At 44.8% G+C, this 16,414-nt stretch overlaps 1 protein-coding gene across 1 annotated transcript in view; it reads left to right on the top strand.

The window, feature by feature from the left end:
• VWA3B (von Willebrand factor A domain containing 3B) overlaps positions 1 to 1,618 on the top strand; it is a gene marked incomplete at both ends in the record, with an annotated part of 63,777 nt that extends 62,159 nt beyond the window's left edge. The window contains 3 exon segments of the mRNA XM_082277837.1: positions 1,346 to 1,394; positions 1,396 to 1,525; positions 1,529 to 1,618. Coding sequence (XP_082133963.1) covers positions 1,346 to 1,394; positions 1,396 to 1,525; positions 1,529 to 1,618 — 269 coding nt within the window.
• Between the last annotated feature and the right edge of the window lie 14,796 nt (positions 1,619 to 16,414).

The following is a 16,414-nucleotide window of genomic DNA, read 5'->3' as shown; positions in this document are numbered from 1 at the left end:
AGATTTAGCTTTTGTTTGTCTCTCGATACCACGTTACAGCTTGGCCAGAAACATTCTGTCTTCTCTCGGGATTGTCCGCTCATGGAAAGAGGAAAGTGTGCTAAACTCTCCATCTCCTTCCCCATAAAGAATGAAACATGGGGACAGACAAGGGAAAAAAGTGCAGTTCCATTGGTTTAGGAGGCATGTTTGGGGGTATCTGAGGGCAGAGGTGGAGGACAGTTCAGTCCAGATCCTAGGAGCAAGACCAGAATGGGTTCTTTCAGCATTTTAGGGAGAAACACAGAGAGCCTGTGCACTGGCTAAAGGAAATAAACAGCTTGTGAACTGTGTGTGGTGGGGAACACTCATTTAGCAGTGCAGCTTCCACTTTACTCATGGAAACACTATGGCCACAAAACCTTGTAGTATTTTAGTCTGGCAATGCTTTTGTACTGCAGACAGACAGGACACAGTCAGAAATTTCCTGACACACACGGGAACTCTAGATTTCTGTCTCTTAGGGTGCTGAAGAAGAATCAGAATGCTCCTTTTGTGTGTGTAAGTGCTGATAGTGCACAGTCATTAGGCAGTTTTCAAAGGCACACTTTTAAGCTGCAGTGTCAAGAGTTTAAGTGGTAGCTATGGATGAAAATCACTCCTGAAACGAATCATAGTCAGGTCTCATACTCTATATATTCAATCTGTGCTGCTGCTTTCCCAACCTGTACATCATATACTTATCCTTCTTTATTCTTCTGATTCCTTCCACTGTTTTGTTTTCTACTACACAAGTTCTTACATGATCCTTGAAAATCAAAGTTTGAAGCAAAATAGAGTATATGCTTTTGTTTACTTTGTTTCTTCCTGTTTTATTCTCTTTCATTTTTCCTCCAGCTTCTGCTGTTTTGTCAGTCATTATGATTGTCATCATTTTGTGCCAGGAGGGTGCCTAGTAGTTGGTGGTTTCATTTGATATGACTAAAAAGTGACTTTTCAGTGACACAAATAGAAAAGGAAAGAAGATAAGCATGGGTCAGACAAAGGTCCATGTAGCCTGGCCCCTGTCCCCAGCAGTTCCTGGAAGATGATTCCTGAGAAAGAGTAAGATCAAAGGTTGGCCTGTGAATACAACAGCTACAAGCTACAGACTTAGAAAATGAGAATTCTTAAAAATACCTAAAAACAAGACTGGTTTGAACTTGTGAGGATGAAAGCAAAAGATCTTTATGCAAAACTACTGCTCTGTTAACATAGTCATTGAGTTATTTGTTCCATGATAAATTTCAGGGGTGTTTGAACTGTGACATCCAAGTTCATGGTGGGTCAGTGTGTTCTCTCACTAAAGATATCGGTTCTCTCCTAGCATCTTCCCTCTCCATTTCATCATCCTGGTGTTCATCAAGGTGTCAAACTGCAGTTGTTGAGAACTTCACCTTCCAGCTCACTGAAGTCTCCCTGGTGCTTGCAGAGTCCAGCTATGGGAAATTCTCCAGAGCCTGGTAAAAGCAACATCCCCAGGGTTATTAGAGTCAGCATGGAGCAATGAGGATTGGCAAGACAGCCTCAGCACCACTGCACAGAGCAAAGGAAGCTGCAGGAAGGGTGCATGATGAAAGAGCTTGGGAGGAATGGATGAAGCTGAAGACAGGAAAGATTTTTAGCACCTGTAACTGTGAAATTTTAGTTCTTGAATCAAAAATAAACTTATGAATGAATACTAAATTATTTATGATTTTGCAGACTTTGGAGGTATGAAAGAGAAACAGCAGCAGAGGGTCAGCTGTGCTGTTGAAGAGTATCAATATCAGAAGAGTTGTGAATGGACATTAAAGAAATTCTCAAGCTTGACTCTGCACTTTCCAGGCAGATGAATGTATTTATCTTTACATCTGAAGTAAATGGTGTTGGAAACAGGGAAATTAAAGTGTACACATGTATACATTGTAACCCAGTGGTACATTTATATTGGGTGAATTCCAGCTTTTATGGTTGTCAATTTGATTACAGATCTTTTTTGTGTTCCAGATGCATGACATGTTTATAACTGGGTCTGGCTACTGGGATATTGCTCTGCTTTGATGTAGCAGTAATATCTCAGGTCTTGTCTTTTCTGGAGGGAGTTGTGGGTAGGGCAAGGACAGCAGCTACCCCGTTCACAAACAAAACAGATCAAAACCCCCAAAAATTGAATGGGGTAATAAACCATCCCCAAGACATTCTCCCAACAAGATGAATTTTCTATTTGGATTTGCCAGATAGCTGAGCTCGACCAGGAAGGCCTAATTTCAGATTCTGTCAAGGGAGCATAACCAGATCATCAAAAATCCAGGTTGTTGCTTCATCAGACTGCCTCACACAAAGTTGGCAGTGGTGGGGTTTGGGCTGCTGAGACTATGCTCAGACTACATCTTTCTGATTCTTTTCCAACTGCTAAGATGGCACTTTTCCTAGTTGCTCAAGAAACATAGCCTACACAGCAAAAACAACTAAACAAAAGCCCCCAAACAAACAAACAAACAGAAAAGAATTTTCACCTGCATATGTATTTGTCATTCTGGATCAAGCCTTGGACCCAAGGTTGGGACTCAGCCTCTGGCATTCAGCACTGCATGAAAGGGATAGGGAGACAACACCTATTACCTGTCCTGTTGGTACCAGCTGATAGAATGTCAGGAAAAGTGTTTGAGCCTGAATTCCTTTAGAAAGTCATCAGTAACCTCCTACTCAGTTGTGAAAATGGGAAATCAGATCAATGTACTATCTTCTGAGAAAAAGGGAAGCTTCATGGAAGTTTGGATAACAAACCTTGGCTCAATCTGCACAGGTATGCAATGGACCATTTCCTCCAGGGCTGTTTCCTTGCTTGCCTACAGCTTGGCTGCTGCATAAATCCAGCAACGCTCTGAGAGAGCACATAGCTCCTCTTAATCACACATGCCCACAGCTCTGAGTGCTCTGGGGCCACCTGTAACCCTCTCCTGTTGATAAAACGGGAGTGTTGGCTTCAAAGCTGAGGTTTTCCTCCAGCTGGGATGTGCTTCTCCTGGGAGAGGAGAGTGCTCACCAGAAAAGGATGCAGGTTTATGCTGAGTGCTCTTGAAAACCGAGCAGTTAGTGATCCCAGTCCTCCTCACAGTGGCCCTGGAGCCAGGCCAGCAGCATTAAGCAAGTGCTGTCTCTGCCCAAGCCATCGGACGAGGTTTGCTGATGCGGCCTTGCTGCTTCTGCAGAGACACACCTCAACCCAGCTCAGTAGTGCCCAGGTTTCAATTTAACAGCAAACATGCTGAAGGGCAAAACTGTGTGAGGGATGATTTCAACACATTGTAAGCTTGGTCTTCTAATTACAGGGCTGTAAGAAAAGGTGAGAAGCAAACAAATGCAAACACGTCTGTGGCCTAAACTGAACACCTGCTCTTTTTGCCCAGTTCTTCTGCTCCAAAAGCTATTAAGGTTAGGGTCTTAGCACTGGGAGTGTCACCCCTTCCTGTGAAAGCTGCCTCATGTATCAGTCCTTAGCAGGTTTAAAAGAGGTAATTGTCCATCTCCAGTGGTATTCCCTGCTCCAGACAGTTTCCCTCACAGGTAACTCAGAGCTGAGCATTGCACGGTGCAAGCAGCTGCCTCTCTACCTGTTTTCCATGTGATCTTAAGTTGCTTGTGGCTTTTGAGGAAAGGATGTTGGGAAATTTGTGACACAGACTTTGATATGTAGTAACAGCTAGCTAGCTACATGCACTGATGTTGAGCTCAGATTTTTGACTGTATGCCCATATATATATTTCTATCCATATATATATTTCTTTTCCACGGGACTCCTGGTTTGATACACGTGTTGCAGTATCTGCACTGTAACAACTGTATGCTGAGTTTTTGCTTTGTCAGACAGTCATGAGGAGAATGGAGATTCCTGCACACCTCATCTTTGTTTTATGTTGTACATATGCAGACTTTTTTTTTCCAAACAGATCTGTCAGTCCCCTGAGTCAACCAGAAGCCACCTGACAGTGGCTATTGCAGCACTGATGCTGCATTGATCAGCCCAGACAAGAAGCAGCCTGCACCGGTTTAAGACCTACCCTACAATGCTGGAGCTACACAGATGCTCGTAGGCTCAGAGTTAAAGCAGAGCTTGGGTGCTTATGCCCGAAAACAGAATCCGGGACAGCAGTAAGTAATAAATATCTGGGGATGATGACTTTTCAAGCCCAACATTCTCCTCAGAGAGATCACTGACGTGACACCTTCCTTGGAGTGTCTTGTTAGCCCCTGCCTGGCGGCACAGCTGGTGCAGTGCGCGGTGCCGCAGTGCCACTGCCTCTCCTGCGCTCTGGGCGCTGCGCTGCCGGAGCAGCTGCTGCAGGCTCTGGCTCTTCAAGTCTTGGGGCACTGCTCTCCCTGCTGGCTGGGATGCTGTGGAACTGTGCTGGGAACATGAGAAGGGTTCCTGCGGGGAGACGGTCTCTTTACATGCCAGAAATTCACAGAATCACCATCTCCCCATGCTCTTTCTAGTACAATATGCTGTGAATCTAGTCACTTTTCACAGCTGCAGTGGAAACCCAAATCTTTAACCAAGAAATGTGTGAGGGGAGTAATTTCAGGCAATGCAGTGAATGCAGACAGCAAATATAGCACAATGGTTTTTTGTTTTCTTTCTACTATACTTCATGTTTTCAACTTTCTCTGCCTGTCTGCAGAGCCTGGCTTTGTTCTGAAAGTCTTTTCACGCATCCTGCATTCGTTTACCACCCACAGATGATGCCTGTTTATTCTCTTCTGCTGTTTTCATTGATCTAACATGAAAGTCACCTTGAACTGCAAGAGCTTTGCCCTTGCTAGGTGTGCAAATTGTTAAAAAAATATAAATACAAGCATACAAAATACAGGGACTAAGCAAGTTTTTGTAGGGATTTCTGTTACAGGAAGTCATGGATACTGAATCTGAGTTGTCCATAAAAAGGCAAGATGTTCTTGGATTTAATTGATAGGTCATAGAATGGTGGCAGACATGACACGAAGGCACATTGTGTTATACCTTTCAGTATTTATCTTGGTCCTTTTCTTCCTCAACAGAAGTATATTTTGGTGTTTACTGACCATTTTTTAAAATTTACATCTTAATGGGTGACATGGGCTAATTTACCTGTAGATAAACTATAAGAGGTATTGCACCAGAGAAAAAGTCTTCCACAAGAAAATTCCTGCCAGGACTTACCATCAATCTTTATTTTATGCAGCTGTTTTACAGATGAAGGTAACTCAGACCCTTCCTTGACAAAGAAGAGGCAGCACTTCGGCCTAACAGCTTGGTATTGAGTGCCTAAATATCGTTTACACATGAATTTAAAAACATGTTTCCAGACAATTACATTGTGAGTATGCCTGCAGGGCTGGCTGCTGAGTGTTGGCCTGTTTGTTCCCTTAATTAAATATATGGCTAAATGCATTCAGCCATGTTAGCTCTGGCTGGGATGAGCAATGCTGTGCTTGCTGATCCCTTCAGTTCTGCCAGCCCTCATGGTCAGAGAGCAGCTACACTCTGTCACTGTGTGGTTTCAGCCCAAGCACAAAAGCTACACAGACTTCCTTCGTGTCCTTCAGGACAAAAAATAATTTTCTTTGCCTCTTCGTTCTCATTTTCTTACCATGGAATCTTTAGCTTAATTCTGGCTGTAAGAGCAGCAGGAGATTGCAGGTTTTAACTCCATGGAGAGATGGGTTACATTGGAAAGCTTAAGGAGATGTGCTTTTTAATTGGCACAAAACAGCAAAGCCCCAACATATTTCATGGTTGTTGGGAATTTTGGGAATTCTTTCTTTCATAAATGTGTGATATTTTGTACAGGGTGTCTGATCCACCAAGAGGAACTTTCCTAGTGACAAACTGGCTACTGACTACTAGCCTGTGGTCCTTTTTTCTCCCTTTTCTAAGCCTACCTACTTTGTATTGCTTTAAGAGATCAATACAATCAAATGACCAGTCTGACCAGTTTTGACCATTACCTGTACAACTGAGCTACAAAAGCCTCGAAGTTCACAGCATGCCAAAGCACTGAACACAACATTCCTCACCTCCCACCAGCTGAAACTTTTGTTCCTGTATAAAAGTGACCTTGTGTGTATGTGGTTTGCAGGTGCTTTGGCAAACACCTTTTAACTTCAAAGAAGTCAGGGAGAAGCTGAGAAGACAAGGCCACTCCTGCATAGAAACCAGCAAAGACAGTTCTCAGAATATTTATGCAGTGGTTCTGGCAAAGTAGGTAATAATAAAGAAATTTTTATTATACATTGTACCTACATGCACATCTATTTTTGTTTGGTTGGGGTTTTTTTTTTCTTGAATTAAACTACGAGCACTTCTACAAGGGCTTTGGACTTCTTACAAGCTGTGTAATGCTGGGCTCAGTGGCACTGCCCTTTTGATCTTCCCAGCAGTGGCCCCAGATAACTGTGAGGGCTTGCTGTTACAGGAGCTCTGGACACCAATGTACATGACTTCAGTTAATTCCCCATAATACTCACCTGGTACTTAAAACTGTACAATACTTTAAAAATGTGTCTCATTTGTGATGTTCATGGGGTTTTACAAACTAACATGTACATTGAAATGTACAAAAATAAAGGTAGTCAAGTTTGTGGTAAGACCCACACTTGCTGATTTTCATCTGAGAATTGAAATCTAAATGCAAGCACTTGGTCCAGGACACAGATTTAGCATCTAAGTGAATGGAGAGGAGGGAAAGTCCCATGATTCAGGATTTTAGATGTGATGCTCATGAATGCTGTGGCCACAAATATGTTTCCTGAGGAAGTCTAAATAAAGTAAGGAGTTTTAAAAATCTCTCAATATATTCTTTCTCTTCAGACCCACAGAATTGAAACAAAGAGGATGAAGGCCAGCTGCCTAAACATCAGTCTAGTGCTATCTGAGATGTCTAAGGGTCTCCAAGACATTTGGTTCAGGCTGGCCTATATGATATAAGACTTATTAAAGACTCATTTTGTCTGGCTGCTAGATGCTGGGGAGATAATCCACAGCACCTAAAATAGCACTGAGCCCTGTCAGTAAAGTCATTCTCTCTGGTGAGTACTGCAGGAGAGGCTTAGGTTTGTTCATTTATATCCATTACCATTTATATCTGCCTAATTATGTGAAGAGTGGAAGAAATTGTTTTGACATTAGGAAACTGCAGAAAACAAAGGCAAATCTAGTGATACTAAGGCATGCCATTAAAAAAAAAATCTAATTGAAAACATTTTCTGAGCTGCTACCCAGAAAGTCATCAAAAGAATAATTATCCAATCTGCAAGCCCCACTGAAAAATAATTCAAGTCTCCTAATTAGTCATAAATGACATAAAAATAGGGGGGCAGTCTCTTCTGCCAGGTAACAAATGACAGAATGAGAGGAAATGGCCTCAAACTGCACCAGGAGAGGTTCAGATTAGACACTGGGAAAAAACTTCTTCACTGAAAGGATTGTCAAGCACTGGAGTAGGCTGCCCAGGTAGTGGTGGAGTCACCATCCCTGGAAATATTTAAAAGACATGTAGATGGGACACCTGGGGATATGGTTGAGTGGTGCCAGGTTAATAGCTGGACTCTGTCTCAGAGGTCTTTTCCAACCTAATTAATTCTAAAATTCTGTGATTTTTAGAGGGGTTTGTTTGCAATTCCTTTTTTTCCTTTACTTTGCTCTTGAGGTGAGGTGATGGACAGGTTCCCTATTGCCATCTACACCAAGACACGGCTGTACTTCCAGCACCTGATTTCTTTTGCTGTGAATTGTATTAAACAGGGCATATTCCACAGAGTGAACTCAAGTTTTCCTTTAAGCTAACACCCTCTACTGTTCACTCTTGCATATTATCCATAAACAAAACATAGCCACCATTAAAGTGACTAGTGACTTCAGTGTGGTACAGCAATTTCTAGAGTATTGTCCTAATTTTAGTTTTGTTATTCTTTGAAATGAGTGCAGCAGTGACTTAATCACCTGACCTACCCTACATCTTTCGGAAAAAGCAACATGCTGCAATGTTCCTTTTCAATAGTTTCGATGTAGTATACATGTTTATGATTTATTTTTGAAAATAACTGTGATTCCTGCAGTGCCAAGAACATCCTGATCACAATTTGATGTTGTTGAATGCTGGGGCTTTCCTTTAGCAACCAGAAGTTTCTGAAGTTGACTTTTCTCTTTTTTTATGCTGTATTTTTGACATAGTTGTGAGAGTTGAATGGTTTCCTTGTGAGTGATGATTTCTCACATTTCAAGGTTTTGTGGAGAAGATGGTCCTCTTCTGTACTTAAAGAGTCCATGTGAATGAGTTATCTGACTCAGAATTGCCATGCAAACCAGACATCTGGCTTGCCTACCTCCGAATTACAGCCACATGCCATTCACCAGCTGCTCCTATACGGATCAGTCCACGCTTTGAGGATAAGGACAACATAAATGAAATAGCCCTAGAATTAAATATTATTTGTCACTCAAAGAAGGCTGCTAAAGCTAAAAGGACTCTTAGTTTTTCTCTAGAAAAGACAGCAGCATGACAATGAAAGGGGCAGAAGAAACTGCAGAACTCTCCTTCCCAGCTCTCTCTTCCTACTCTGACTAGCATGACACAAGTGTCTGAAGCTCAGTTTTAATCTCCTTATTTTTGCATAAAAACACCTAGCACATCATGCTTTCTAACAATCCCCACCTCCCTTGGGAAGAACAGGGCTTAGGGATCAACTTTAGGAATGCTGCTTGCTAAGGTCATGAAACTTGTCCTTCAGGGCTATTCTTTATATGTAAGGCAATAAATGGGAAGCTAATCTTAATGGATATATTTTGTGAAATCATTCCTTCCCCTCTAACCATTACCAGCATCAAATCAGCAACTATTTGTTGTTCTGTGCACGGCAAGGTGTAAGCATTGTTAAGTCACTCAAGATTTTAGCAGTGTTAATCTCATGAGTTTTTCTGTCTTACTGCCGGCCTCTGAAGCTTTTCTCAAAAACTCTATGGGTCTGTCTCTAGCCCTCAGGAAAACCACTCAGAGTTTCCCCTGAATTTCCTCTGTGCTGAAAAGAAGGCACCATTCTGGGAAATCCCTTTTCTCAATGGCAGCTGTGCTGCCATTTCTCATTTGACTTCCAAGTGACATCAGAAGATTAGTTGCAATCTCTTTGCAGGCTGCTAATCCAGAGTGCTGCATTACAGGGCCCTGACGTCCCTCTGAATATGACATTAATTTGACAAGAAACAGAATAGTGTTCATAGGTGCTACAGAGATATTGGCAAAGACATATTGACACCCCTGCCTTGAGCTCCATAAAAACAGCTGTAACACCCCCAAGGCAATTCCGTAGGTCTGCTTGCGGCAAGAGGCACAACTTGATCCTGTTGATGCTGTTTTGTCTCATCCTGTCACTGGCTGCCTGGGAGAAGAGACTGACCCCCACCTGGCTGTACCCTCCTTTCAAGTGGCTGTAGACACCAATAAGGTGTTCCCCCCGAGCCTCCTCTTCTCCAGGCTGAACAACCCCAGCTCCGTCAGCTCCTCCTCCTAAGTCCTCCTCATTCCTCATGCACTGGCAGTATCAACTTTGAAACTTAGGTTTTGCCGGTAGTTACTGCTATGGATTGTCTTTGACCATTGTACAGGACTTTCAAGTATGTTATTCGTTTGTCGAAATAAAACTCCTGTCGGTATGGAACTAGGACAGGCTGGCTTGAAACCAGGATGATTTCACTGTCTTGCAGAATATCTGCATTTTGCTAAGCTCTGATGGGCTATGCCATGGGCTATCACGCCTTAGCCATGTGGGTGTGTAAGCTGAAAGGAGATAGGGCATGGGCAGCCTGGTGCTCACACTACAAAAGAAGGTATCCCCCCAAAGAGAGACAAGAGTCAACCAACAGGAACCTGTCTCTCCCACCAAGATTCCAGTGAGAGCCAGGAGCATGCTCAGTTCAAGTACATCAGCAAAGGATGTGCTCCTTTGCTGATGTCACTGACCCCAGCTCTCAGACTGCTTGTTTGTTTAAGCAAAGCCTGTATACAGAATGCTCCCACTGGCAGAGATTTCCTGAGTCTCTGGCTTTGTTTCTATTTCATAAGACAACAGTTCCTACCTGTCCCAGCCAGTGATATTTGTTCTTTAAAAGTGTTTCTTATTTCAGCATTTTGCCTTTGCCTTACCTAACTTGTATGAGGTGGGGAACCATGCTGGGCTGCTCCTGCCGTGCTTTAATCACTGCTCCCGAGAAAGCCTTAGAAAGACATTTAACAGTGCCAGATAAATGAAGATTCAGCAGAACTCAGCACTCTACTGAAATACTGAACTTTCTGTCACGTTTTCAAATGCTTGCTTTTTATGACTACTGTAACATGAATATTAGTGAGACATGTCTTGTACATGACATGAGCCTTGTATAAAGTAAATGGAAGTAAAAGGTATTGGCTAAAATAACTCCAAGGCAAATCATAGAATCATAGAATGGTTTGGGATGAAAGGGACCTTACAGATCACCTAGTTCCAACCCCTAAAATGAAGCTGATAGGATTTTTTCTTCTCCTTTTTACTCAGTTGTTGAGGTAAGTCACTGCTATCTGCTATGAGGCATTTGACTACTCAAACTCCCAGTAGCCCTCCCATAGACTTTTCTAAGTTCTTTGATTTCTTCAGTTCTTAGTTTACAACTTGAGACCCTGCTTACAGACAGCAGTTAGAGATTTACCACTCATCATTTGTCTCCTGCATCTCAGGACAGTCCATCACAGCACCTGTGAAGGCTGTTGTTAGATCCAAGTAAATATATTTCTGGGTTCATGAAAGAGACGTCTTTAATCTGTGACTACCAACACTTGGCTGCAGACTGTCAGCTGGGTTTCCTCAGACTCATTAGCGAGGCCCAGCAATGGCAGTGACTGCCATCATACAGCACAATGGGAAAGGCTTTTAAGCCCTAATTTATATTTCACGTAAGTGCCTCTCTTTCCTGTGCTTGCTGCTAATGGACCGTCATTATGTGACTGGAAATGTCAATTTATTCTGTTTGGAGGAGCTGGGCTGTCTCCCTATCAGTGCCTCAGGCCTGACTAGCATTTTGCTGAAATTCCCCTAGAGACAGCAGGATAGTTTTATTTTCACCAAGAGATAGGATTGTCCTGAGAACCAGCATAACAAAATAAGTGCTCTTGTGTATACTTATTATCCGAAGCTAGCCACCTGGGAAACATTAACAAGGCTGCATTTGCAATTGTGTTTGTTTAAACAGAGCAGCACGAAAATTCACAGGAGAATTTCACAGCTCCCTGATCGTCTGTAGCGCTTCTGCGTGGCTCTCGGAGCCCGTGTCTCCGGGCAGTCTGACTCACACCAGGCGGTAAGTGAGCTCACAGCTCGCCTTGCAAGTAGCAGGAATTTCCACACCTCTCCTAGGCCAGGAGCCAGTGTCCCTGCTGATGGTGACCATGTGCTCCCCATCCCTCGGGGCTCTCTTCTGACAGAGAACGGGGCAAGGGCATCTGGGAAACGCTGTGGGACAAAACTGCTCCAGCTGAGCAGCGCTCGCTGGGGCCACGGGCGGGAAGGCTCCTCACCTGTCCATGCCCTGCTCTGCTCTTATGCAAATGCCTCCGTTTGCTGTGGCAGGAACACCAAACAGTGCTAGAGGGTTACCTTCGTTCTTTGGATAGTTCAGCCTGTAATGGCTTGCATTGTGGTTTTGCCTGGAAAAATGACTGGCTCTAGGTGGATGCTAAGGCCTTCGTCTATGCAATGAGGACCCAACCCTGTTACACCAAAACGTGTGGGATGCTTTTCACTGATTTCAAAGGGCCGCAGCAGCTACTTTGCATTCAGCATTTATTTTTACTCAATCCAGGTAAAAGCTCACTAATTCTGCTTAAAAAAAACCAGCAGAGTCCTATCTTTCCGCCTTACTGTACCTCACCTCAGTGGTGCAGAGTAAGGTAAAATAAATAGAGCTCATTCACAATTAGGACAACATGGAGCTTACAGTGTAGAACACTAAACAGGTACATGTGACCTTTTGCTCTTATTTATCAGGACATCCCTGGCTCTAGTGGGGCTAGTTTATAAAAGCAGCTTGGCCATGTCCAGTTTTCTACAGTAGTCAGTTCCTCACAGGTTCAGGCTGTTAAAAAACTGTGAAAATACCTGTGATGTGGATTTCACATGCCTCATTTGGATGTTTCTATTCTCTGTTTCTGTTTATTCTGTCTTTTGAGTCTTTTTGTCTTGCATTTGCATGTGTTAACTTCACAGTTTTGTTCAGTGGAGCTCCAATTCCACAGATCCTCTCCAAGTCATAACTCACACTGTTCAAATGAGAATGGCTTTCTAAGGCGGATGTAATCAGTGTTTCTCTTGGGAAGGAAACCAAATGAGCTTTTTTCAGGTTGGCAATTCAGTCCAATTATTTCACAGATCTTTGTTCATTTATTTCCTCTGAAGTGGAACAATCAGAAGAAACAGGGCAGAGCTACAGTGCAAACAGGAAATTACGATTTCTCAGTTTGAAGAAAATGAGATTTTGTAACACATTTCTCCATTTATTTACTTATTAATCTTTATTCTTTTGTCATGCATCCTGTAAGTGCTTTATTGCTGAGACCAGCAGTCTTGAGAGAACTATCAGAATAACGTCAGTATCCCTCAAAACAGAGCTGTGTAGCCAAAGCCACAGGTACTGTAAATAAGCTCAACTCCATTGATTACCAGGGACATATATCAGTTTAGAGCAATGGAGAACTTGCAGTTCACTGCAGTGAAAGGATGCTTTTTCACTCCTTGGAAAACATCATTACATAGAATCATAAAATATTCTGAGATGGAAGGGACCCACAAGGATCACTGAAGTCTAAGTCCTGGCCCCACACAGGACAGCGCCAGGAAACACTCCATGTGCCTGAGGGTATTGTCCAAATACTTCTTGAACTCTGTCAAGCTGGTGCTGTGACCACTGCCCTGGGGAGCCTGTTCCAGTGCCCAAACACCTTATGGGTGAAGAATCTTTTCCTAATATCTAACCTAAACTTCCCCTAACACTATTTCAAGCTATTTCCTTGAGTCCTGTCAGTGGTCACCAGAGAGAAGAGATCAGTGCCTGCCCTCTGCTTCCCCTCACAAGGAAGTTGTAGACTGAGATGAGGTCTCCACTCTGTTCCCTCTTCTCTAGGCTGAAACATGTGCTTAATGACCACATATGTTATCATTAATCACCTAAGAGATTCAGAAGGAGACTTCTAGCAATGACACTGAGCACTTCTTTTTGACAACAAAAGTTGATTAGGTGTAGAATTTCTACTCTGGCTATTGACCATCTTCCCTGCAGGGCCTGCCTCTCTCTGTGTTTTGCTCTGTGAGGTGTGCTGCCTCAGATGACTGAAAAACTGGGGCTTATGCTCAGATTACTAATGACAGGAATTGGCCTCAATATGTGGAAGGACAGCTCTGACACAATGCCTGCTTCCAGCTCAGGGCCTGACTCGGTAAAATTATTTAAACTGAACTCCAGGTCAGTGCTCTGAGCCCAGGCCAGCAGAGAGCAGGGCAGATTTACAGAACAGGTCACAGTCCAGCTGGCTTTATCCTCTTCTCAGATTTACTTTTTGCCTCATGGATCTGACATTCCACAATGTGGTCTAGTGCTGCTGGATGCAGGAGGACACTGCAGTGTTATCTTCCAGCAAGTGATTAGTGAACAACTGCAGCCTGTGGGAAGGACTCATATTGGAGAAATTTGTGGACAACTGTCTCCCGTGGGAGAGACCCCGTGTTGGAGCAGAGGTGGCTGGAAGATGGAAGGAGCAGGAGAGGCAATGTGATAAACTGATCATAGCCCCCATTCCCTGTGCCACTCATGTGGGCATCTGATGTCCAGCCCGGGTCAGCCCCCAACAGCTGCAGAGGAGTTTCACTTACAAGCTGAAAAAAAGCTGGAAATGAATAAACTGAGGAAAATAAGCTATGACACAGAAGACTGTGTTTAATAACCAGGTATCTGAGGATCAAGGTATGAAAGATTAACATAAGGAGTTGCTTTTTCTTTCTTTTTCTTCTCCCCCTCTCTTTTCTAATTTGAGGTGCTGGAACTCCAGATTTTCCTTTTCTTATTAATTATAATTTCCAATCACAAACTATCATGGATGCTTTGCTTAATTGCAGACATCTGGGAACAAAATTAATCTTTAGTTTGGATATAAAACTGAAAAATACTTTGTTGAAATTAGACATGGTAATTCTTGGTTGTCTTTTAAAGAGGTGTCTATCTAAGACCAATAACTTTAGGCCACTGAGATAGATCATCAGTAGTGCCTTGATGAACATAATAATTTTGATGGATGATATCTTGCAGCTGTCAGCAGGTTGAACCTACTTATTGATGGTTCTCAGGGGACTGGCTTAATGATTGCACAAATGAAGCAAGAACTAAACTGACAATTTCATGGAAATTATGAAAATGCTGGAAAGAAGCAGTATTTGTTCCCTGAATAAGCATGTGCTAATTTCTACCTAACAAGTAAGAAAATGGAAAAGGAAAGAGGTGTTTATTTTTTTCCCTGTCATCTTCAATTCCTAGGCAACAGGTTTTGAGGTACTGTGAAGATGTATTACAACTTTAATACAGTCTTTTCTCCAGAATTTCGTGCACCAGTACCACTGAATGCAATGACAGATTTTGGAAAGTGATGCCATTCTGGATGTGGATCTTCATTTTTGTTGTTTCAGCCTGATCCCCTTACTGTCCAGATCTGGGACCTTCTGGAAGCCTCCACGGCTTTTTCCTGGGTTCCATTCACAGGCTTCCTTCACACAGCAACCAGAACATAAGGGCAAGGTGTACAACTAGACCTTGTCTAAGTAGGAAGCCAGGACCTGCGAGGGGCACGCATCTACGTGTAACCCCTGGGAGGTGCAAAGAGTGCTTGAGCCTTTGGAGGGACAACAGCAACTTGGCTCTTGGTGCACATCTGGTTGGTTAGCTCCAGTACCAGTGCTTCTGAAATGCTGCCTGGAGTACTCCTGAGGGGTCAGTCCAGCAGGAAAGGACATGATCTTCTTCAAATGCTTTCTGCCTTCTGCCTTTCTGCCTAAGGTTTCTATTCTGATCCTCAAAAAACCTGTTACTCTGAAGCCCGGTGTGATAGCAATAGGAGATAAAAAACTCGAGTTTCTGATGGGGTTTTAAGAGTTTTAGCCATGGCCTTTCTCATCTCTTCAGTCATTGTTCTGTAATGTGGTTCATCTTACTTATGTAAAACAACCCGAGCACTTAGAATGCATTTCTAATGTCCTGTTGTGTTCAATCTAGCTCAAATGACATGCAGCAAAGTGCAGCAGCCTTTCAGTTAGAAATGACATGGCTTCTGCTGACATTTCCCAGCTGAAGAATCATTTTGTGAATCATACACACTCTTTCTTTCCAGCTCTTCTGAACTCTGTGAAAAGCAGATTCAGAACTGAACAGGTGGAGTTCGGGGGAGTGTAAAAGCCTTGAGGGAGCTGCAGCAGGGAAAAATTAGGGTCAGCACCCTCAAGGAGGTCAGGGAGCGAGGGCCAGAGCTCTGAAGAAGAAACCTATTCATCGGTACCCCGAGGAGAAGCGCCTCTCGTGATGGAGAGGGTGTCGGCCCCAGCAGCAGTTCTGGGAGCGGCTGTGGGGTACCATCCCCTCGCGGCTCCCCGCGGTCAGGACGCGCAGGGACGGAGGGGCAGGGGCCTGGGAAATCCACTTCCCGACGGCTGCCGAGGGGGACGCGCTTCCAGCTGGCAGCGGCACGTCCCCACCTTTCTTCCCGAGCATCGCCGCTGCCTCCGGCCCTCCGCCGGCGGCCGCGGGCGGTGTGTGCGAGGGGAGGGCGGCGGAGAACCGGCTCTCCCTGCCGGCCCCGAGCTCTCCTCCCGGGCGCGGTCGGGAACGCCGCCGAGCCTCCCCGCTCCGCCCGGGCTCTCCCGGCGGCACGGAGGGCGGGCGGCGGCTGATGCGCGGCGGGAGGCGGATGGCAGCGGCCGGAGCCTGCCCGGCCCAGGGGCGCTGGGGCCGCGGCCCCCGCCCCGGCGAGGAGGGGTGAGCGCCCGACGGGCACGGCTCCGCCCCGCCCGGGGGACAGCGGCTGCCGCGGGCACCGGGGCGAGTGGCCGCCCGCAGCCGCCCCGCACGGTCCCGCCGCTTCTGGCGTCGCCGCCCGGGGCTGCGGATCCTCGCTCCGCCAGCGGCCCCGGCCCTGCCCTGCCCTGCCCGCGGCGGGCTCCCAACTTTTCCTCGGCGTGGCACGAAATGTGCCGGGGCGCCGCCGAGCCGCTTTGACGTCTTGATCCTGTCCGAGAACTTAACAGGATCGCAAAGCCCTTCGAGCGGCTTTTCCCGGAGAGCCGGGCTTAGGCGCTCGGGCTGCGGCCGTAATCC

The sequence above is a fragment of the Coloeus monedula genome (assembly GCF_965178545.1).
Source record: "Coloeus monedula genome assembly, chromosome: 3".
Lineage (NCBI taxonomy): Eukaryota > Metazoa > Chordata > Aves > Passeriformes > Corvidae > Coloeus > Coloeus monedula.
Note: the sequence above shows the minus strand (reverse complement) of the source record. Positions and strands in the feature narration are given on the sequence as shown.